The sequence below is a fragment of the Anabrus simplex genome, chromosome 1 (assembly GCF_040414725.1).
Source record: "Anabrus simplex isolate iqAnaSimp1 chromosome 1, ASM4041472v1, whole genome shotgun sequence".
Classification (NCBI taxonomy): Eukaryota; Metazoa; Arthropoda; class Insecta; order Orthoptera; family Tettigoniidae; genus Anabrus; species Anabrus simplex.
In genome coordinates this window covers 476,128,699-476,153,839 of record NC_090265.1, presented here as the reverse complement: position 1 = coordinate 476,153,839, position 25,141 = coordinate 476,128,699, and the positions used below count along the sequence as shown (strand labels likewise).

Below are 25,141 nucleotides of genomic sequence, written 5' to 3'. Positions count from 1 at the left end.
AATGCCTCAAGAGACAGATCAGGTTTGATCTTTTGTATGACCCATGCATTTGTCTACTTGGCTACCCAAGGAATATGCAATATCCAACACCAGAGCTCAAATGCATCAATATGCTTCCTATCTTGCTTCGTTATGATCCAGCTTTTACAACCATATGAAGCTATGGGAAAGACTAAAGCCTTGACCATTCTGACTCTGGTGTACAAAGATACATCTGAAAATGTGAAGATCTTATCTAGGCCTTTGAATGCTGCTCTTCCAAGGACAAGTTTTCGGCGAATGTCTGGACTGTTTGAGCCACCTCTACAGATGGTTGATTCCAACAAACAGAAAATATCCATCTGCTTGATTAGCTCATTATTTCTCATAATGTTTGATGGTAAACCTGTTGTGATTTTGATATTTTGATATTCATGTTCTTACTCTGTTCCCTAACTAACTTTCGTTCTGATGTCCGCAAGCTCTTCCTTACTTTCAGCAACAAAAGTGGTGTCATCTGCATACGTCATGTTGTTTATATTCAATTCCCCAATCTTAAAACCATGAGATGACTCATCCAATCACGATTTCCTCATGGTTTTAACGATGGCTTCTTGTCCCAAGAAGATGTTATGTATCTGAGCCATTCAACCGGGCTTGATTAATTAATTAATTTAATCAAATGGTAGACGATTCGTTTCAAAGGACATTAATACCATAGACAAGAGCCTTAAATGAAGTTCCAGATAATCACAATAATTATTGTTCCGGCATAAAATGAATTCTTCTGAGAATTATACCTAGAAGTCTTTTTTTTTTCAGGTCACAGGTTACATCCTACCCAATAAGGAACGCTGAAGACTCATGTTAAGCCAATTAACAATATGCCAAATAGGCTAAATGGCAACCTGGAAAAATATTGCGATTTATATGTGATTATTATTCTTTACACTTGCAGTAGTAAGAGGTATGAGAACTGATAAGATGATAATATCCTGAGAAAAGAACTAATATATTTTATACTTCCCCTCTTATTTTAGTGTTTTAAATAAGAAATGTTACAGAACAAACCCGCTTCGAACATTTCACTGGCAAATATTATCTTAATGAAAATATATGCTTTTTACAAAGACAACAGACCAGAACTAAAACCTCTCGGTGAAGCTCATGTGGATCATTTCTCTGTTCCATGAGAACTCGTCAATGAAGGGTGCCCATAGATAATAATATAACAACAATATATGTTGGAACAGGTAGAGAACTTGTGTTGATATGGAAGCCATGTATCGTATTTGTAATTAAATGAGACTAGGACTGGGAAGAAAATTGCTGTGGCCTATCATATAAAAACCCTGGCATTCATCCGATGTTGAAGAGAAAATCCACAGTAAACACATTTAAAGGCGACCAACGATGAGATTTTAAACATTAACTCTACTTAATTTTGATACCTGCTGCTAAACGCATCCCATCCTAGACTCTCAAACCATTCTTACATTCGTAGCAAGACCGTGAATCGAACCCAAGCCAGCCTGGCAAGAAGTAATTATGCCAGCTTTTCGGATTCAGACTGAGTGCCCCAGACGATAGAGCGCTGGCTTTCTGAGTACGAGACGAAAGGTTCAGTCCGGTGGTGGCTGAAGGTACTCATGTGTCTGTGCCGGTAAAATAATTCCGGTACCTCAAGGTTTCGTTTTCACCCACTCTACTCAAATCAGATAGGTTGACTGAGAATGATTTTCTATCGATAGACCTAACGATTAATTAAGAAGAAGAAAGGAGTGAAATCCCATTTTCGAACTGCAGTCACTGGATTGCAACGCTACATCATTAGTTTCCAAGCCCAAGCTTCAAAGAAAGTCTTCACTAACGCGGTCACAGTGCCTTTAATGTGTAGAGAAACTGTTTCAGAGCGCAGCACAGTACTCGTATACTCAGCAGATACAGCGTTTACTACAATGAGCTATAATCCATTGCTAATGCAATGAATACGTCTTAAAGTAGATAGAGAATTACAGTGCATAAACTTTAAAGCATAAATAACTTTTCCGGAGAAAAGATGACCATTAATATTAATAGCATTTTACATATGATACTCGCAGTATTACCTCTTTGTAATAAAAGGGAAAAAGAAGATACTTTACTACGTCTCGTAAAAAAATCTTTAGCTTCCTATTAAATGTATATATACAAACGAATTATTGAACTTTAAACAACATTGTGATACACTTTCGCTCGTATTATTTTAATGTCTTATGTCTTCCTTTCCCATGTTACCCTATCCTCTTCCTTTTAATGCCAATTTAAGTGGATAACATAACCCTCTCTCTCCTTTCAAACCGCCATCATCTCGTTTCACTTCTATCTCTGCTTCATCGCCATATTTTATCAGACGATTTGTTAGCGACATTAATCGCAATACGCATGCGCCTAGACATACGTTGCCATGGGTTACGAGGCGGGAATGTGGATTGTTTCCATGGAAACGCAAGATGCGCGCGCTTTTGGCGGCGGAGAGAATTGCTTTCTCTCTCACCCTTGCTAGCTTACCTCTCTCCTCTTCTCTCTCTCTCTCTCTCTCTCTCACACACACACACACACACACACACACACACACTTGATTTTGTTTTATTCGAACCTGCTCACTTTGAGCTTGCGTAGTTTCACCCCTCTCTTCTATGATGTGCTCGCCACCATAGAATTTCTATTGACCATGCAGACACAGTAGAGCACCGATAGATGGCTGCATAAAACAAGGGCTAAAAGATTATAAAGCATCAGTGTTGAAGAAGGGGGAGGCTAGAACAATTCCAGCTTTAAAATCATGTCGGAATCAATGGTGGCTTGTGTATCGATTCCCGCCAAATCAGGAGGTCTACACTGCAGAAAGAGACAGGCAATAGCTCTCTCCTTCCTCTCCCTCCCTCTCTCTCTCTCTATCATTTTCACTTCCAACCGCTCACCTCCCACACCCTCTACTTTCCACCTTCTTTTATGAGCAAACCCCACCACTTCTACCCCAACAGAGCAATTCATCGCAGATACTAGTTCACTACCACCATCATATATAACCTTCTCAACTACAGTTCCCTCAAACACAAACTTTACACTTTGCCCTACATCCGAAAATAAAAACAAATACACTTTTAATTTCATTCGACTCTTTTGTTTCATTAAATCACTTAACTACTGCTGTTTGTACCAGAGGGTACAGTTGCAAGGCGTGGATATAGTGAAACATTTCGAGGGTTTGAAAGTTGTGATTCCAACAACTAAGATCAAAAAGGACACGTGTAAACTAATTGTACACCTCTGTGCATATGTCCGAGACAGGACTCCAGCAAATCTTCATGATGAGTGTCGGAATTAGTCTCTAGAAATTGCGTTAAAGGACGCAGTCATTTCAAAACATTAGAGAAACTCTCACGCCAACGTGGAAAATGTGATCAGAAACGTAAGAGACATTTCTTGACAATCGTGACAATATGTACCCCTCTATCCCCTGTACATCCATAGACTTAATAGGTAATTAGCATCCATTTGTGCGAAGTACATTTTTATTGAGTGACTTGTACTATCTGTGAAAAATGGTAATGATCTCTAGTTTGTCCACAACAATGCATTTTACCGTTCCCACGACATGGCAATGGAAACAGAAATCGGTAACGTACAAAAGGGCATGTTTATGCAAAACAAATTATAGTCAATGAATGATTCAATAGGTTTTATCAAACAATGTAATTCAGGTCCATTGTGCTCAGAAGTCCTTTTGCTGAGCTGTGGACTTAAAAACATCTTTCTCGTGCCTTAAGATCCACTGAAGAATGCATCGTGTCAAACAACAACAACAAAAACCTAAATGGTTACAGGAATATACAAGCTACGCTGTTTCCAAAGGCGAATGTAACCAACTTGTAGCAAGTAAACTAATCTACTGTCAGTTATGTGTTGTTAAGTATAAAGTCAATGTAGTCTGTTAATTCAAGTTATTTTAAACCCATGCCATCTGATTATGCTCATCAACACCAGTTCACAGCGGTGAAAACCGGTGAAATAGAGAAGGTTTCAATGAGGTGAATAATAGGATAATCCGGCTAGGGACTGATCGTTTCAATCTCATTCCCCTTAAAACAACAACTGGAATAATCTGTCCGACGTAGATGCAGTTTGCCAAAATTAAATGGGTCCCACCCTCAAAACCTGGCACGAAATTCATGTGCAAAACAGTTACCACGGAACTGCCTGACTCTCACAACTATTCTACTCGTAATCTAATTATACCAGTGCCTTCTGATAATAGTGACTGATAATAGAGTTCTATGTCTTCATGTGCCGGTTTGCTTTTCTTTTAATCACACCCTTCAGACCAGAAATGGTTCTTAATGGATCTAATCTATACAAATCACAAAATATGATGGAATACGACGAATCACAAAAAAGTTTCCATTTTCTTTTCGTTTGCCTCAATAATCGATAGACTTCAAGCTGCTGGAAGTAGCCTACCTTCTCTCCTGCGCTATATCGATCTAACGTATCCCACCACCAACACACCTGCTGCTTTTCACTCGCCCAGTCTTAAAGGGATCAACTTACAAGGCTCGGGTACGAAAGGAATACTGCAGAGTTTTGAGTACAAAAACACAATATTTATTAAGAAAATAAGTTACATCATCAACTAAATAGATTTTCAATGAAAATGAAATAAATGCGTAAATTCAAACTGTTCTAACATTAACAATGAAAATGACCCACACCGAGATTTAATGAGAAATTCGTACAGTGTTATTAGACAAATTAATGCATACAAGATAACACGCAGTATTCATAAATAAAGCACGAACAGTCTACTACAAAATGTGAATAAAGTGAATCGTCCTTTAGCAAGCTTAGTGTACATTTAGAAACAAAATGATTAAATACATAACAAAGTAATCATGGAAAAATCTAAGTTCCCGATGCTCAAAGCAGCGTGTATAAACCTGGAAAACAACTAACATTCTCATCAGGAATTCTAATGTAATTTGCAACAAATCTTTGCTATCGATACCCATAAGTAAGTACAATAAGAATAAAGTATTGATGGCTAAATATGAATTTAGTAAAATTTACAGTAATTAAAAGAAACAAGTCCTACTCGGCAAAGATATTACCAATTACTTTACATATAAGCACACTCCTTGAAGAAAACAAGCAAAAAAAAAAAAGGTCAACGTTAGACTGTACCAAATATCATGTCCATGAACACTTCTAGACATTATTTTGAAGGTGACTTATCATTACTCATTGCTGAGAATTGATTTAGTCGAAAAAATTAACTAAGGTAATTCCTATCATCATTGCAGAAATATCTCAGAACTAGCTAAATATGAATATTCTGAATGCAGATAAAATTACGGTAACTCAGTTGCAGAGAACGCCTTTTAACAATATTGTACCTTCACTTAAAACAAACAGAAGACTATCCTCTCATTACATCCCACGAGCATGCAGATATAGGCTAATCTTAACTAATTTCTCCCTTTACTTTCAATATTCAACGTCCACAAAATTGACTTAATCGAGAGATAAATCATTCAACTAAAATATTACAGTTAATGAGCGTTCTCTATCTCCTATTCTTTCTGAATGACACTATCAACAACAAATACTTCTTCAAGCATACCTTAAGTCAATTATACAAATAATTTCTGGTAGCTAAATTTATAAATTCGAACTCTGATTATCAGAACATACAGTAGATTTCCAGAATACAGTGAAGACACCACCGTATCCCTGAATTTGAACCTTAATCTAATCCGTTTACATACAGTATTTGGAGGAAACTTCGTAGCTCATTGAAGAAGCTAAACATGCAGGCAGCTACCGCGCATGCTTAGAATGAAGACAGTGACGTACCATTGTACTCACCGGGGCTGCCAAGGAACACGGACGAGTAGAGAACTCCCCGCCGGGCGTCGTTCGCTGCCCGCGCGTCAGCCGGAGACTGCCAGTCCCGCCTAGGGCACCATTTGCCTGGAAGAAGAAAAAAGTACGTCTGTTCAGAACTGGAACAACATGTACAGGTACACACAGAAATAAGGCATGAATACTTTCAAAGGAACCGAGCGAGTTGACCGTGCGGTTAGGGGCGCGCAGCCGTGAGCTTGCATTCGGGAGATTGAACCCCATTGTCGGCAGCCCTGAAGTTGGTTTTCCATAGTTTCCCATTTTCGTACCCGGGAAATGCTGGACCGCTTCCTTCCCTCTCCCAGCACTTTCCTGTCCCATCGTCACCATGAGACCTGTGTCGATGTAACGTAAAACAACTTGTAGAAAAAAAAAATTAAACATAAGTATAACTAGCTGCCTGTATCTCAAAAGAATACTAGACGTCTCAACAAGGAGAATGCTATGACCATTAAAAATTATTGTTGATACCAGATGTTTAGTATCCTGAAGTATCGAAATACGATGAGTGCATCATATAGGAATATTATTTTCAAAACGAGTAAGTATTTACCTTCCTCTTGGTCTCATTGTTTCTATTGTTTCCGATCAGAAACAATGCTGACAGCTGTTAACATAATCACTAACTACTGTTACACAATACACACAGAGATAAGTAGGCCTATATGAAAAAATATTGCTTAGCTCATTAAACCCATTAAAAACTGTAGTTTGTGGACCATTCGTTGTGGGATGCAATTACTACTAAATTGATCCAGTAATGCTTTCTCATGCAAGACTGCAAAGAAAATATGATGTTATTGAATTCAGTATGAGTGTTCACGTTTCACTATGAGATCACGTTAGTCTTGCTCGTTCCAGTGAGATTACTATTTGAGGTATCTGACCTCCTTAAAACCCAGTTCTCAATAACGTACGTACAAATCAACAATTCAGAGAGGGAATAACATTTTTTTTAATAACACGGTCGGCTAAGAAAAAAAGCAATATCCGCAAAGAGATTATTATCAGATTTGTAAAAATATCTAAGGTGAGGCAGTTAGATCACATTGTTCATTACCGCAAGGTTATACTAAAATACAAAAGGAGGAGGAATATCAAAGCTTGTACATTAAACTAATGACTTCACGATTTACAGGGATGTAGTAGACAAGAAGCCATTTAGTCATAGAAATGGAACAGAAAACTTTCAATCTGAAACACATTAGCGAAGACAGAAATAAAGGGAGAGAGATAACTTAGGGAAAGAACGATTTGTTAAAGAAACGTATTTTTCCTGTAGTTATTTATAAATCAACAGTGCATATTTTATTTGTTAAATGCTTATCTACCGGGCAAGTTGGCCGTGCCGTCAGGGTCCCGCAGCTGTGAGCTTGCATCCGGAAGACAAGTGGGTTCGAATCCCACTGTCGGCAGCCCTGAAGATAGTTTTCCGTGGACGCTTCCAACTCCTAGGCCTTTCCTATCCTATCGTCGCCATAAGACCTATCTGTGTCGGTGCTATCCCATCGTCGCCATAAGACCTATCTGTATCGGTGCGACGTAAAGCAACTAGCAAGAAAAAACTTAACTTCAAACATGGGTATAAATACAACAAATCCTTTCCTGAGAGATAGTCTATTATGTGACCAATATATATGCTGCACTCTAAGATCATCTCCAAAATGCCTTCAAATTCAGAGGACGAAAGAGCAATACAAGAATATTTTACCAAAGACTTTTTGTAGAGAAAGAACACAGAGAATCAATACGTGCTTTAGAGGTAGACTTTCCTATTCACGATCTGCGCGTAAAATAGGATAAACATAAGAATATTTTCATTTTATTTTTGATATTGCGGTTGCAGGAACTGGACAAAGAATATTTTGCAAGGAAATAGGGTTACCAAGGAGCAAACCAGTGGTTCCGATGTTCTGCTTGCTCTTACAGAAAACTAGCATCGGCTAAGACCAGATTTTCCGTCAAGGTCCTTAAACAATACAATGAAATATTCGGCAAATGGAAGTACTCCATTATAAGGGCTCTACAGTTCATGTAAGAATAGAAAGGTGCTAAATAAAACAGTTCATGAAAATAATTGATTACCCATTACTGATCTCATTAAACAGAGATGTCGAACATTAAACAGGTGTATGGCAGTAAAATGTGGTATACGCTGTACAGTTACAGCCCACAAACACAAAAAAAAAAAAAGTACCCATAAACTTAAAAATCAAATGAATATTTTGAAAAGATAGAGCCAAAAGGGGAAAACTTGGAAGAAATTTGCAAGGCCAGTGCTTGCTCGTGATTAACAACAACTATAGACTATTAATGTTGCTCAAGAATACCTCAGAAATACCGACAGCGGCGAATCATGAGTCAGATAATAGAGCTCGTACAAGACGAGAAAATCAGAGAACTGACTAAAAGTTGAAACTATACAACAACAACAACAACAACAACAACAATGACCTTTGATAGATTCCATGTGCTAGCATTGCGTCGGAGTTTGTGATTCTGGAATTGGTCTCTTCAGCCATGAAAGAACCCATAATCGGCAACATTGATGCACTCGGAAGACAATCGTTAAAGTCACCTGCCAACGAATGCCTCTGATGATGATAGCTACATTAAAACATTTTAAATATTGAAGGACGCACTGTTAGAAGCTTAGAAGAGTGTCCGTAAAAATGTTACTACAAACTTGCAGTTCCAAAAGAAATAGAAGTGGGTTGTAAAAACCCTGTAATCAATAGATGGACAAGCTACACCATAAATCCATAATCACTATACTCAAAAAGCACGGTAACAATTTGTGACGACACGGAGGGAAATTTATTGCTTTTTAACTCGCAATTTATTTCGAAAGGAGCCCCCTATGATATATGGTGGGAAGAAAACGAGTAATAAAAAAAGAGAGAAATTTTCTTCTTCTCGCTATTAGAGAGAGGTTCTCTTCTTGACCAGTTTGTTTGGAGCATTAGACTGGCACATCAACGAGGAATAAACTTAATTGATTCTCTTGGTAACAAGTCATTTCAATTAGTTACCTTAGCATCATCACGCAACTCATTTTATACTCCACCGAACCAATTATAGTTGTAAAATGAAAGGTACTTAAGAAGAAAGTAAAGTGCATTGATAAAATAATAAATGTATGGACTCAGCTATTGTGTGCAGGCATTTTGATTTGACACCGTTAACACTGTTGCATGCCAATTTCGATGTTTGAGCTTTTCTCTGCCAAATGGCAAACGAATAAGTACAGTAAAATTTCTGATAAAGAAAATAAATGAATCACATTGTGAATAACTAATTGGCTCATGAATTAGTGACCAATCCCTTGTAAGATTTCAAACAATCACAGCTGTCTATCGCCATTATTTTATCACTTTCGTTTTAAATTTTCCATTTTATTCTCCCTACGTGCACTTGTTTCCATGTAAATTCGTTAGAATAGCGTACTGAAATATCATTATAGATTCTTTGACCTAAACATCCGTTGTCTTCAAGAGTACACCTCAGACAGAGCGCACAATAAACATTTTTTATTATCATGTTATTCTCAGGAAGCCGACAACTCACATATTGGCAGGATGCGGCCCAAATAGTTTAAATTAAAAAAAAAACAGTAGCCTATACTCCCATGCTGAAAGAATTTTTTCTCTGGGTACGTTTGAACCATCCATGAAGTAACCAACTAAAATACCTATGTATCTGTTTGCTTTAATATTTATTCTTTTACAATCAATACTTATTTAATTTTGTACCTTTTGAACTTATTCTTTAAAATGTCAAAAAAATACAATTTTAGACCAGTTTCTCGTAAGAGAAATTGTGATTTATAACTAAAAAATCAAATTCATTGTGAATGCATCATAAATATAATGAGTTTTATCAGCAATACAATTAAATTAATGCTCACGTCAAACATTGATTTTCGAATTACGGTAGAAATTCTTCTTTCTCCTACCCTCCTCCATTCAATATTCTATTAAAAATATTCTCAAAGCCAGCCTCCTTAACCACATGCCGAGGCGGCTCTACGCTTACACTTCTTCTCAATTCGTGCGCTCACCCCCCTGCCTCACTCGCAAATTGCTGTTTTCCTAGTGGGCCGAATGGGGTCGTTGTCGAGATTACGTTGTTAAGGTGGTTTGCAGCAGAACAAGAGTGGGTGTAGTTGGAAATGGGCATGGGAAGAAAACGGCGGAAAGCTCTGTTCGTTTCACTACTGCAAAGAAAGGGACGAGCACTCTCTCTCCCCAAACAAGGGGTGTCTAAAACAAAAGCATTGCCCTAGCATCATTACCGACAGTTAAATGAATTGGTCTTCAAAAAGAAGCAGCAGAAAACATGATAAAACTAATCTTAAGAGGGGATCTTAACCACAAGAAATGAACCATCAACCCTTTAGTTATATCCCTTTATAATAGAAACATTGAGTAACAGTTTAATATCTGAGATGGTTTGGGGAAGAAGGAGAATGGTATTTATTTCTTCCTTCTCTCAAATGTAATCATTATGTTCTTGGTCCAATTCTAATATTTTTATATCATTTGAAAGATTTTTGTGGATAAATAAGTACGAACACGTTCAAACTGGAAATGTATCTAGATAAAGTATCTACTCCCTTTCGAGAAGAGGAATTCTTTTAATATACATTATCTTCCACAGATACTTACAAAGAATTTACACCGTCGAAATGTGTAATTACTAATAACAATATAAGTACAATTATTCTCAAAAACATTGTCAGTATCTACAAATTATTCCTTCTGAATCAAGTGACTCTGTGTCGATACCACCATGATTGTGGAAATTTCATAATATTCAGAAATATATTTAGTACATCGTGGGAAAACTGTTCTAGAATATACTTACGTAAATAAGAAAATGTTCTTCATGTATTCTTAGTCTGATAATACTTAAGCCTAAAAATACGAACAATAAAAACCGACAATAGCCATCATATTTTTGAGCTTAATCAAATTCAGGAGTTTCTCATGTGTTCCAGAACCGAAAATATAGATAATAAGGATATGTTTTCGTGGTATTTTTCAGGGAGAATGAGAGCATAACTAACATGTAATCATTGCCATAATGGGACATGATAGCCGAAAGGCATTGTATCTGGCCACTCTCTAAGGCGACTGCGGTTAAAATAACCATCAATATATGCGGGACTTTTGAAACGGGAAGTTACATCCTAGTGGTACGAGTTCTACGCAAAACTTGAGATCCCGAAGCTAAGAACACGATAGTAACGGTGAAAACTACAAGTTTGCTCGCTTCATTTCCATGAGGCTCACTTGAAGATGAAAACATTCAATGTCTTGAAGAAAACTGTATAATTCTACTTAATCTCGATCCTTAATGTTTTTGCCAATCTGTGTAGTTCAGACGGTAGAACGCCGACCTTCTGGGCCCCAGCTGGTAGTTCGATCTCAGCTCAGTCCGGTGGTATTTGAAGGTACTCAAATACGATAAATTTACTGGCATGTAGAAGCACTCTTGCGGGAAAAAGTCTGGCATCTCGGTGTCGCCGAGAACCGTTAACTGTAGCCAAATTGAGGTAAAACCAATGAAACTATTTTCTCTTCCGTCCATTTTGAGATAAAGTAAATTACCTATTAAAATAGTGAGGTAGAAACAACATTTTGATTCGAAGTAATTCAATCAAGAACTAGCATCAGGCTTATAAAGGACGAGAAATATAGACCGGAGTGTATTTTAGGAAACCCTTTCCCCTTCTATTCCTTTCAGTCAAGACATGTGACAACATGAGAAACACGCATGTGTACCTATCCTCGACCCATCAACCTTAATACGGTACTACTGCTAGTCTCGATGCCATCATGCAGAAAACGAGTCTGCGCAACCCTCCTGTTGGCTGTTAAACCTCACTCACTCTCTCTCTGTCTCCCATTCCCCAGCCTAGTACTGCTGATGTGTTCTACGTGAGTTTTCCATCATAGCCCATCTCCCGGGTGTCTCCGCCACCAAGATTACCTCTTAAAACGAACGGTGAATTGGGACCTCCACCACACACTTTAACACCCAATTCATTTAGGAAGGCTGTAAACCGTCCTTCTTCAGTACGAGAAGTTAGGGTTCCTGCAAGCGTCTTACGAGAACAAACTCATAAAAGTATATAGAGAGGGTGCGACTACAATTCCAAGGAATAGTAAACTTAATGAGATAATTATAACCATTATGTCTTATATCTTTTTCTTCAGTGTGGGTATAGGCCCTATTTGTAAACCAGGCACTGAACAGAATATACGTCTATACTCTGCACATCGTTCGCAAAATTAATTCAGTGAAATCCTCTAGAAACACATTTGTAAGTGTAAGACTAAATTGTTAAGCCTAAACGAAGAGCTGACTTTGATTTTTTATTAATTTTTTGTTATTTGCTTTACGTCGCACCGACACAGATAGGTCTTATGGCGACGATGGGATAGGAGAGGCCTAGGAATGGGAAGGAAGCGACCGAGACCTTAATCAAGGTACATCCCCAGCCTTCGCCTCGTGTGAAAATGGGAAACCACGGAAAGCCATCTTCCGGGCTGCCAACAGTGGGGTTCGAACCACTATCTCCCGGATGCGAGCTCACTGCTGCGCGCTCCTAACCGCACGGCCAACTCGCCCGGTGACATGATTATTAGCTGGCTGATCTAAGGTTCGATTCCTGATCATGAATATGCTTTTCAAAAACAAAGCTTATAGCTTGACGTAACAGCAACGAAATTCCAGTTTTACGGCGAATTCAAACCATAGGGATGTAAACAAAATCACAGGAATTCGCCAGGATTCGAACCCCGAGTGCTTTGGTGAGAAGCCACCGACAAGTTTTTCTTCGGTATGAATCTAGAAGGGACTTGTCTATAGCCTCGTGAGGAAAACTTAATTGAATAGACTATCAGAAAAGTTTAGAATACTGGCTACAATGACATTGTCATTGAACGAACCCCACCTGGATCTCTAGTAGTGCCGTGATGAAGTAGAGAATACTCTGTTCCTGATCGTCGTATTACAAGAAGAATCGTAGATAAACTGGTCAATAAAACTCAAATCAATAGAAACGCTAACCAATCCATCAGGTGGTTGTCACTAAAATATGAAAAATTATGACGATCATAGATCAATCCATTAATATAAGCAGTCAAGAAGCATTTCAAAGACCAGTGTGAACCTACATACTTTCGAAACATACTATTAAGCACCTTAAAAGTTTACATTCTCAGTTTAAGTGCACACTTTCATTGTCATTGTTTTCTTACTATCAATAACAATTTGTACTCTAATGGAGTCCGCCAATCAAAAACAACACAGAGGATCGTTAGAGGATATTTGTGAAGCATATCAGTAAAACTCTCATGAGCTCACAGGGAAGTACCGCACATTACGAGTTTCATAGCACATTGTAGCTTATTGCAGTTTTAAGAGCTCTCCTCGGTAATTTAATGGATGAATGCTTTTAAAATCCGAGGCAGCACGCAAGGAATGGGTGGATTTGTCATTCAAACACAGGGAAATTAATCCAATGATCGTGTTGTCATTCTTGAGGTATGGTATATTTACGGTTATAGGTGCAACAGAAAAAACTATACTTTAGAGTACCAGATAAGTAGAAAATTAGAAATCTACAGTTCTAGTCCTTCAGGCAAGCAACTCAATATCGAAAACATCCTAGAGACATGAACTACGAATTTTACGTATGAGAAGTAAGTATGAGAATATATTCTTTATTTATTCCTACAAATTACAATCATTTTCTTGATCATCGTTACTCGCTCGATTAGATTAGACGTTTGCCTTTTTCTACCACTACGAGCGCTAATGAGTCAATGCATTGTTTCACTTAAGCACCACTACGAGCGCTAATGTGAGTTAATGCACAGTTTCACTTTAGCCTTTATAAATATATTCGGTGTGAACATTTTTCAAAAATAAAAAAAAAATAAAAAAACGGCCGAGGGTACTGACACAAGGAACACATTACAGAAATAATTATGTAAATAAGTTAGGATTTGAGTTTTTAAAACGAGTACAAAACAAGCGATTTTATGCCGTTTTTTCCGGAACTGCATTTAGGCCGGAACGAATTTCGAATATGTTTTTAAGTTTGACACAGCTATCCAAGATTCGCAATTTCAAACTTTTCTGGCCCCGAATTTTTTCCGTTTTTCGTACTATAGGGACCCGTACTTTGTTAGCTAAGAAATGTTTTGAACTTTACAATTCTCTTCTGACCACAGTGGTTCAGTTTTGAGGACAAACAAAATTATTACACGAGGAATTTTAAATGCCGTACCTTTCAGTATTTTCTAGAAGTATCGATACTGCAATAAGTTTGTGACTGATTGCCTTCGCAATATTCGATCTTGATATACATCGATTAGTGATCGTCTGACAATGAACAAATAATAATCAGACGGAAAGATATATGTTTTATGTGTTCCTAATTCAGTATTCGAGGGAATTGTCATCTCACTTCTCACATGGATCAAAGAGAGGTTAATTAATTTCAGTGTTTAAAAAATAATTGGTCAATAGCTTTGTTTATTTGTCCGAGTGGAAGCTCCGTTGTTTTGGCGGAAGAAAGAGTAGCTTAAGAGTGAGAAAGGTTTTCGAAGACTTAAAATAAGACTCAATGTTTATCATTTGCATGGTAATTAGTGGGTTAAAATCGGACAAAACCACATAGTCGTTCCAGCCGAATATTAAGCCACTTAGAGTTTTCTGTTGCATCTTAGATACAAATATATGACAGAAGAGAGCGGCGTTACTATATACCTACAGGTCTGTGTATGCATATGTAGGTCCAGGGATTGTTAAGTGCTTAGTAACATCCGCCCGATGTTATTCCGGGAAATGCTTGGGAGAGAGATGAGGTAAGAGTTATAATCAGGTTTTGTGCAAAATTGAGCAAACACTTAACGAACTAAGAATAGTGACAGATTCGAATCCTTTAGGACCGTTCGTCAGTAATGGTAGAATATCGCATACATTGTCTCGGACGTTAATAATCAGATTAGAGGGTTTACAAGGATCTGACTTGCAAGTGATAAGAAGTATAAATGTCTAAGTCCCGAGGGAAAACCAAATAGGAGGCAGAAGCAGAAGAGACCTGGAACGTTTACAAGCTGGAGGAAGACTAGCTCGCCTCGCTAGAACTGAACAATGCCTGGCCTTGATTTACCGACTGGCCGCAGACTGGACTGGACTGGCCAGGCCTGAAAGGAGTATGGAGTCAGCCTGTCTTGAGAGGGGGAGGTAGAGAGGGAGAGAAAGAGAGAAAGAGAGAGAGAGAAAAGTCAGGAACCAATGAAAGCCCGTCTAGGGAGCCCCCAGGGGTGGGGCATGGCTTGATGTCTGGACCACAAGAGCGAGACAGAAACAGAATAACTCTTTAAACCCCGGGGTCACAAAGTCAAATTATGAGTTTCAGAGATTTTAACGCACGAATAGAACACCACCCTAAAGAAGGATATGAAAACTTTGTTAAACTTGAATTCCAGAAAGGAACATAGGAGAAAGGATGTACGAAATCCAAGCAATACATTCCAGATATCGATGTTATTCATGTCACTCAACATGTTAAGAACTCTGGAAATTATCAATTTCAATCTTTATACGTTATTGGCATTAAGGTCTTTTTATTTTGCATACAGACTACGTTTAAGCAGGGATATCAGGAATTCAGAACACGCTACTTGAATGAACACGGCTCGTGTCAATGCAAATGACTGATAATTTAATTTATTCAGATTCGAACCTTACAGTGGCTCCAGGTTACTCAGCCTCCTGATAGACTGGAAACTGGAAGGATCTATGCCACTGGAGAAATTTCCCTAGAGCAAAAGGCAGATGCTGACAACTTTACCCGTTATTGGATAAGCAGAAAAAGCACATTTACGTTTATGATCACATGGGAAAACAATTTCGTTACAACTATGTCCGGTACCGGCACATAATTTTTGTTTGAATTAACAAAACGTTCAGCACAACCAGGCAGTAGATAATTTGTCTCTGGAAATAATGTATTCCTCTTTGAGATAAACAAGTCACTTCTAGCGTCATATTATGTTTGGAATCACGATCAACGCTCATCCCTATAAGCCTAGTACAGATTAGCCCACATAGGAAACGAACTTACTCAAGCCCTTGGCTGTAATGAGTATGGAAGGATGGAGAAGGAGCAACAGACAGCATGTGTAATACTTAAATACTTTACCAATTTTAATCTTGAAATAAAAGACAGCAAATGAGCAGGAAGTACACCTTATAATAAACACGAAAATATTCATCAGGCAAATTATTCCTGCACTGGTGTAAGATGCTCTAATATGCAATCAAAACTATACCTTAGTCTAGTTATTTAGAACTTTAACGCAGGAAGTTTCCAGTTCTCACCGGGCAATAACAAAAATGCTGGTAATAGATATTAATTTAACACGAACATGCATCTTCGAGTTCTTGAATAAATTTCAGTGGCACTATTCAAAACGCAATAATAATAATAATAATAATAATAATAATAATAATAATAATAATAATAATAATAATAATAATAATGGCATATGGCCTCCGAAGAGGCTTGGTGCAGAGCTTACGAGTTAACGCCATATACATTAGGCAATCTGTGAGGATGATGGGGTTCTAGCACGATGAATTCTAATGGTGAAGACGGAACAAATATCCCGCCCCCAAGCTCGTGGAATTAATTACTGAAAGTTTAAACCACGAGAAGACCGGGAATCGAACACACGCCTCCATGGACAAAAGCAAATATGTTAATCTTTTCGCCATGGAGCCGGGAATAATAGTAATAGTAATAATAATAATGTTCTTGTAGGTCATAGAACTAATTAGAATAAGGCGAGAACAAAAATTTATTATTGTACAGGTGTTAATTCGCGGTCTCTTACAGTTTAATAATGTTTTCTTCACCTTCTCCTTCCTAGACATTTTTCCAATTTATTTGGGTAAGTAAGTCTGCGGATTTGGCCCAGATTTACGACCAAATTCCCTTCCTGACGCCACTCCCACGTGGAGGAATTTAGACCAATTCACTATTGTTTATATCTCTGGTTATTATTGTATATATGAATAGAAATGTATTAAGTCGAACACAAACACTCAGACGCCGAGCTAGAGGAATTAACCATAGGGAGTGAAAATCACCGACCCAACCGGGAATCGAACCCAGGGCCATCTGAACCGAAGGCCACTACGCTGGACTTTCAACCAAGGATCCGTACTTCCGGAGAATCAATGTAATGATGTAAATATAAGAAATTGGATTCAAAAGGTATTGCGCGATGTGTAAGCCATCTAATAATGAGGCACCTGCCCCTATTGAGAGAGTTTTACAGTTCCAATTGTTTCGTGCACTGGGACAAGTGTCGTGGTATTTGAAGAGGAGAGGGGGGGGGGGGGGGTCGCGTGCGGGATGTAGCCTATAACTCATTATTAAAGTCACTCTCTTGTGGTATGTAGAGTCATATATCCCGAGTTGTCATCAACTTCACTCCCGTCGCAAAAACACCTACATTTTACAAGACACTGCTTAGTAAATCAACGGAGGTGCATTACGGGACATAATACGAGAGACCAGAACACTGACAGCGATGCACAGAGTATGCAATCAACAAACTACTGGAGGACCTACAATAATGGAAATTATTTCTTACATTTATTTTGTTGTAAAAATCCCAGGCAGATAGGTAGACAAACATATGGATTGTCATACAACGAGTTTCCGAATTTTCAATCCACAGTGTAGATGATGGAGTGATATTTACTACCAGATGCGTGCCTCTTAACAAACAATAAAACAAAATACATTTCACAGATGAAATTATTACAACTGGCATTAGAAGCACCTGAAAGTGCAAAGCATCGACTGACAACAGGGGAGAAATCTGAGAAGAAATATCTATACAAAGCGTAACCATGAGGAATGATCCACGCTACCTGCATGGCCAAGGCAATTTAGTGAATCACAAATCAGTGGTCATTAGGGCCAATGATTGCTCTACAAATATACAACTCAGTGTATCATAAGGAATAACATAGGATAACAAATGATTAAGAAATAAAGGGATTAACTGGAAATTCAACTTCCAACTCTATCGACAGGTTATTGATAAGACAGTGGGCATCTAAGAGAATCGTATTCGGTAATTCTGGCGTTGAATTAGTTGTTTATCTCCAAGGCAAGGACTGAATTACACTGAATCTCCGTGGTGATGCACCAGGGCACTCTATAGGCCTACATCTTTTTATGAACTGACTACTTTTAACTCAGAAATGACTCTTGTAAACAAGTTTGAGGTTTCAATAGAATAAATGGGAGTGTGGTGAATTTTAACATTGTTCTGTCAAAATAAGGGAGACTGTTTTATAAGTGAGACAATAAACTTATGAACAATGTCTTAAAACGCTAACGGTATTAACACAAGATCTAGTGTCGAGTAGAAGAGTAGATCTAGTTAAATTAATTTACCGAGTGAAGACACAACGCAGTCCAGCCCCTTGACTGAATGATCAGCGTCGTAGCTTTCGGTTCACAGGGCCCCGGATTCGATTCCCGACCGAACTGGGGATTTTAGCAGCATCTGGTAAATTCCTCTGACTCGGGGACTAGGCGTTTGTCTCAAAACACATCACACTACCAACAACCATGTAGGTTTGACAACAGAAAGCGCATCCGGGCGTAAAAACTGAACCACATCCTTATTTGCAATATAGTTTGCACCCACAATCCCACCAGGTTGGGGGAAAAGCAGCGGAGGAAGATGAAAGCAGAAGACCTAGAATTGTAAAGAAACAAAGCAGGCCTACAGTTTTCGCTGCTGAAATCGTAACTATGGCTGCAAACGCCTGGAATTGGAACCACATAAACGTAAATGTTCACTTCAAAAATCCCACACGCATTAATAGGGATTCGAACCAGGTCACCTTAGTGAGAAGTCATTTATTATGTCACTCCACTATCACACCCTCTGTCATGTGAAGGTTATTTTAATAATTCTAAAGACAAAGCCTCGTCTCTCTTTCACTTCCTTGTTCAGCATTGCAGTAAGTATTTACCCAGTGCCCGACATTCGAGTATGGTCATTCTTCATCTCCAGTCCTGTCTCTCTCACTCTCTTCTTACCCGCCCCCTTATTCAACGCCAAGTTCAAAACCCTCTCTTGCTCTAGGCCTCGACCTGCCTCAACAACGTAAATCAACCTTTCTTTCTCTTCTTAGCAGTAACCCTCTTCCGTTATTGTCTCTCTCCTTTTTCAGTGACGTGCACAACAAATGTGCTCAGTAAGAAAAAACATGGGAGAACATTTCCCTAACCCATTTGTCTCCCCATGTGACAAGATCGCCATAGAAGAATGTTATCGTTTACTGTAATATATATAGCCCATCACAAGTTACATAACAGTATAATGTACAAGTGGCTGCGAGGTTTGAGATACGTACCTGTAAGCCTGCATTTGGGAGATAATGGATTCGAACCCCACTGTCGGCAGCCCTGAAGATGGTTTTCCGTGGTTCCCCATTTTGACACCAAGGAAAGTTACCTTAATTAAGGCCACGATCGCTTCCGTCCTACTCCTAGCTGTTTCATGCCCTATCGTCGCCGTGTCGGTGCGACGTAAAGCAAATTGTAAAAATAAAAGTATAAGTTACTGTAGAAACTAATACTGAAGTATAGACAGGGAATGGCCATGTGATATTCTACAGGTCAGTTCAAAAGTCAAACCAATGTACAGATCGGAGAAGTAAACTGACACGGATAATCACTTTCTGAAGTCATTACAATTTTGTGAATAAAAAGTTCTGGCAATGTTCATTCTTCGAGATTCTAGATCAAGTGCTTCCCATCTTTTCTCCATCCACTAACGAGTCTCTTTTTCTTACAAATGTATATGCTAGCTGGTAATTTTGTTTTTCTCAAGGGGAATGCTACTGTAATCACTTTTGCAAAATAAATCAAAATTCTCTAACCCCCCGGTGCATTTTTGTTGCGATGTTACAATGCCTTACACAAGAAAATCAAGAGTAGTAACCTCTTATTTTTACATCACAGTCTGTTGCAAAATTACTCCAGATAATTCCTCGATTTTGAATAATTGGAACTTACTACATACATGAATAGAAACATTCAAGCGGGCTGGTTATGAGGTACAAACCACGTAGCTATAAGCCTAAGCTTGAAATCGGAAAACTCCTACGTTCGAACCCCATCGTCTGTAGTCCTATTTTGGCAGGCGGCTGAACATCTTCGATAAGATCACGGTCGTTTCCTTTTCAGTCCTAGCAATTCTCTTTCCCAATACCACTGATAATCGTATGGGTTCGTGCATGTTTAAACAACTAAAAAACACTGGAAAATACAATTAAATTGCTTGATAAACCAAATCTTACGTGAAACATCAAAGCGCTCGGTCCCACTCGGAAGACTCGAAAACAATTATCCAATGTAAGAACAAAGTAGGAAGTTATATTGGAATTTCAATTGATTTTTCTTAGTTTTAGCAGGAAATTTTACCTATCCAGGACAACTGCAGTCAACGATGAAGATATATACAGTATATATCGATTTTTTTGAAGCAATACTGGACTAGTCTAATGTTATTCAGACATAGGATTACGTATCCTAGAATAATGCTGGGAACATGGTTTCAGTTGTTTCTATAAAATTCATATTAAAAACCCTTTGAGTAATTCGTAAGCAGCATGAATCGTCTTGTGGCTTACCATGTATTCTGTTTCCATCATCATGGGGGAATAGTGGCTGCCCACAAAGGGAATCTCTTCTCCGTAAGATGAATATAAATTTGGTCACATAAAATCAGTGTGACAAGCTACGTTTCGGGCCCTCTATGAATATAAAAAGTGTACGTTTGTATCTACTTGAGCTTCTGAACTTGCCGTGTGCCAGAGTGGGGTGGATCATGAGGTTAATGTACCTTACGAGTTCAGTCATTTGACAAGAAGTTGAGACAAATGATCAGTTGCCATAGGCATACGCGATTATCTACAGATTTGAAATAATTCACAGTGGAAAGTCGCACAACAATTCAATACGAACTATATCGTATCGACCCCCTATGGCAAATTAACGAGAATGGAAAATCGTCAATTTATCCAGAAAGCTGAAACAAGTTGTGACTGCTCTTGTAAAATCATTTTTTTATATTTTTACGGTTGTGTTGGCCATACAGAACGAGCTGCAGATAAGAGACTTTGCCAGTAGGTAGATCATTACTACACAAAGTAAAATCTTGCCCATGTAAAATCCATTTTATTTTTATTTTTAAGGTTGGTTTTATGTGTAGGCCATACAGAACGAGCTGCAGACATGAGACTTTGCCAAAGGGTAGATCATTATACTAAGTAAAATCTACACCTAACTGCAGAACTGCAGCTGCCGGGCTGAGTAGCTGGGACGGTACAGCGCTGTCGATCCTGGCTCAGTCCGGTGGTATTTGATGGTGATCAAATATGCCAACCTCATGTCGGCAGATTTAGTGGCACGTAAAAAACTCCTGAGGGACGAAATTCCGCGACCTCGGCCTCTCCGAGGACCGTAATAGCAGTTAATGGGACATAAAAACCAATAATAGAAAGAACTGCAGATTCGCTAGTATGACACTTTCGTTAGTTTGGAGATGAAGATGGTATTTCTTGTTTTCAAGGGGAAATACAACTTCAGTTTGCCTGAGATGTGGAACGAACTTCTGTAGTATGAAAGAGACAATGTCGTTTTATGCCCAAATGTCCTATGCTACGACCCTTAAAATAATAATAATAATAATTATCATCATCATCATCATCATCATCATATTTGGGATATCTCTTTTGAGGGTTGATGAAAGTGGTGATAAGTTATTTATTGATTTAAGAGGGAAAATACGGTATTATCAGCACCTGAGATTTGATAAGGTTAAAGTAAATGAACTTCAAACCATAATACTTCTGCCACAGGTAATCATTTATAAGTTCAGGGTACATCATACCGATTAGCCTAATATTCCGAAAATATAGTTATGTCTAGAAATTCTAGTAATAACCTGAATTTTGCATAAGGGAAGCAAAATCTTCTCTTCAGGTCAGTGATGTGGTAGTATCGGGAGAAGCATTAACTTAAAACTAGAACTTTGTCATTCCGTAATTTCTTCGGTATTCACTGCACAGACAGATTAAGTGAAGAAAGAGGAAATCCATTCCATAAAATGTGGCCAATGTGGCAAAAAGTCTGTGTATTCTATTTCCATAGAATCACTTTCACGTATTTTCCTTCCACAGAATCCCTCACTTTCATAATATTAACTAAGTAGATAATTAACATGGTCATTTCTCTTTAATAGATGTGTCTGATCATCCCAACTGTCAAACACTGAGCTACCAAATTTCTGGGGAGTCTCATTCCTATTTAACACAGACAAAAAGAGCTACGTTAAGGTATATAAGTCAGTACACCCCAGATCCTACGATTTGCTGAAAAATAACCAACGTCTTCATCCTACCATTTTCTATATTTAAAAATATAGCATCTAAATTACATTGTACAGGACATAATCTATTGATAATACCGCCAGGTGATAAATCAAGCATACACATACTTATGTGCATTTGCGCAGTAGATTTGACCTTAATTTAACAGTTAAGTCCTTTCTTTCCTATCAATCATCCTTTATTACATGATGTATGTAAATGATCACATCTCAAGGAGTTTGCAGTTTATAAAACATTTGTAAGAAGTCTTCCGCTCATCTACGCCATGCTCCTTCCAAATTTGTCTGTCTGATCTACTTTGGTCACCTAATTTCTTTATAGGTCCGACAGTATTAAGTTAGCGAGGCCTCAGGCTTACCGCAGCATTTTTTTCACCTCTTACAGCTCATCTCTATTTCCGATCGATTCATTCTTCGGGGGTTTGAACGTTGTCTTGTCATTCTAATTCTTCTTCACTCATTGGGCGATCAGCACCTCACGGGGAACAGAAATGATTTGGAGGATACATGTACAATCAACACCTCGGGTTCGATTCCCGACCTAGTCGTGGATTTTAATTTACACTGGCATGGGGACTGAGGGTTCGTGCTATCTCCAACAACCCTCCAACTCATACACCACGCAACACTGTCCTCCACCACAATAACACGCAGTTTCTCCTACCCGGCAGATGCCACCCACCTAAATCGTAGGGTCTGCCTTACAAAAGCTACAACGGGGCTAGTAATATTCGAACGAAATTAATATAGGACACACCCCCTAGCAACGTTGAAATTTCTCTAAGAGAGTGAGAAATTACAGTAAAGGCGGTAGAAAGAATAATTCCTTCCCTTTCCTCATTCATACTTTGGACTGCGGTATAGGCCTAGTGCTGAAGGAATTATATTAACAGATGGAGTTGAACCTGTGTCCGCTAGTACAGAGAGCAAGAAAATGCTAAGTCACTTTCCATAGTATAGTACAATAGCAATACGCTCTTTTGAGTCCTTACGTCCGAGGTTAAAGGAGTACTGAGCAAAGCCGAAGTAAAAAAGTTTCGATTTTGTAGAAAACAAGGTCTCATAAATTTCGGATAATGATGCCATAAATGTATTTAACATCTCCACCGAATACTTAATACAATAGAAAAATGAATTGGATGCAATTCTAAAGTAAGATACGTGAGCCTTGAGATGTCATCCAATGTGACGATCCTTTTCGCCTCCATTGTTTCTAAAACGCCATGTTATAAATACGACAGGAATGGAGAAAAATAATGATATTGTAATATCTTTTATAGGATAATAACCCATCCATCTGCCCCACATTTTCAAACTCCTCCCACTGGGTAGGCCTGCCCCGCCAGACAAGCCAGCCGGCAGCCTTCGTCGTTACGTCATACAACTTCTGGTTTCCTTACTAATGCTGCTATCCATCGGCAAAACTTGAAACTACAATTTCATGAGAGCCTCGTTTTGTCCGTCTCTCTCTACTTCGAAGCTGCCGTCTAGAACCAGTCCTTCAACGTTCATATTTTAAAGACTTCCCTAACCACTATGACGCCGTCTTTTCTCCGCCCTGCCCTCCTGTGTAATTAAAAATTACACTTACGCAGTGAACAACGATATGGTGTTAACTAATACTATCAGTTAATTATTCATAATCATCCGCCTTTGTGCTAAAGAGACCGATGAGTTGTCGCTGTTGTTGTCTTCTAGACTTATCTGATGCAGCCTAAACGCACCCCTATATCATGTTATCTCTTTAAAATTCTTAATTTTTCACACCAGGCAAATGCTGGGGCTGTACCTTAATTAAGCCCACGGCCGCTTCCTTCCAACTCCTAGGCCTTTCCTATCCCATCGTCGCCAAAAGACCTATCTGTGTCGGTGCGACATAAAGCCCCTAGCAAAAAAAAAAAAAAAATTCTTAATACCAATATTGCAGCCCATGTGTTCTATCCCCGCCCCCGCCCACTCCTCTTGGTGACGGCGTAGTGTGCATCCCCCCATTTGCGTTGCAATTGACGACTAAAAGAGAAACTTCGAGAGGTTTTCAACTAGGGAGAGTAAATTGGTGACCACGGAGTCGTTAGGTAAGTCTGTTATCGCTCCTACTTACTTGTGCCAGCATATTTGCTTTTTCGTTTTATCTATCCAAACCCCAAGGTAAATTAATTTACACTACCGTCCCCGAAGGTATTTGGGTATTAGAGACCTAAAGAGTCTGTTATTTTCACGTCCTTCCTGGCCCTTCCCTTTCTTTCAGTGATACCCGTATTTCATTTTCCTCCTCTCGCTAGTGTTAAAAGAGGCTGATTATAGTTTTCGTAATTTCCTAGTTAACGATCGGCGACTCAAATGTTAAACAGAAGCAAACATCGGTTCGACTGTCTACTAATAGCAGATACATGGATGTCTGATGATGGCTCGCCTATCGACCAATAGATGACGACTCTCGACCAATAGCATGTTTGCCCTGTAGGCCTAAATGACAGACTCCACGTGGAACCCAGTGTAGTTGAACTTCGCCTCTAAAAGGTGAACATCACCTCTCCCTACGCATTCTCTGATCTGATTTTCAAATATAAGGCCTCTTACTTGCTTTCTTTAACTTAAGGAGTCTCTCAAGATCATAAATCCTGGACAGATTATATGATATCTCAAAATGTTGAGCTCTCTTCTCACCAAGTCATGGCAGTATCTCGATCTTTGCGATTCGCGGT

General features: G+C 38.7%; 1 protein-coding gene across 1 annotated transcript in view; it reads right to left on the bottom strand.

Moving 5' to 3' along the window:
- LOC137500848 (homeobox protein homothorax-like) overlaps window positions 1–25,141 on the bottom strand; it is a 480,185-nt gene that overhangs the window by 394,872 nt on the left and 60,172 nt on the right. The window contains exon 3 of the mRNA XM_068227557.1: window positions 5,875–6,023. Within this exon, the coding sequence (XP_068083658.1) occupies window positions 5,875–6,023 (149 nt within the window). The remainder of the gene's footprint in view (window positions 1–5,874; window positions 6,024–25,141) is intronic.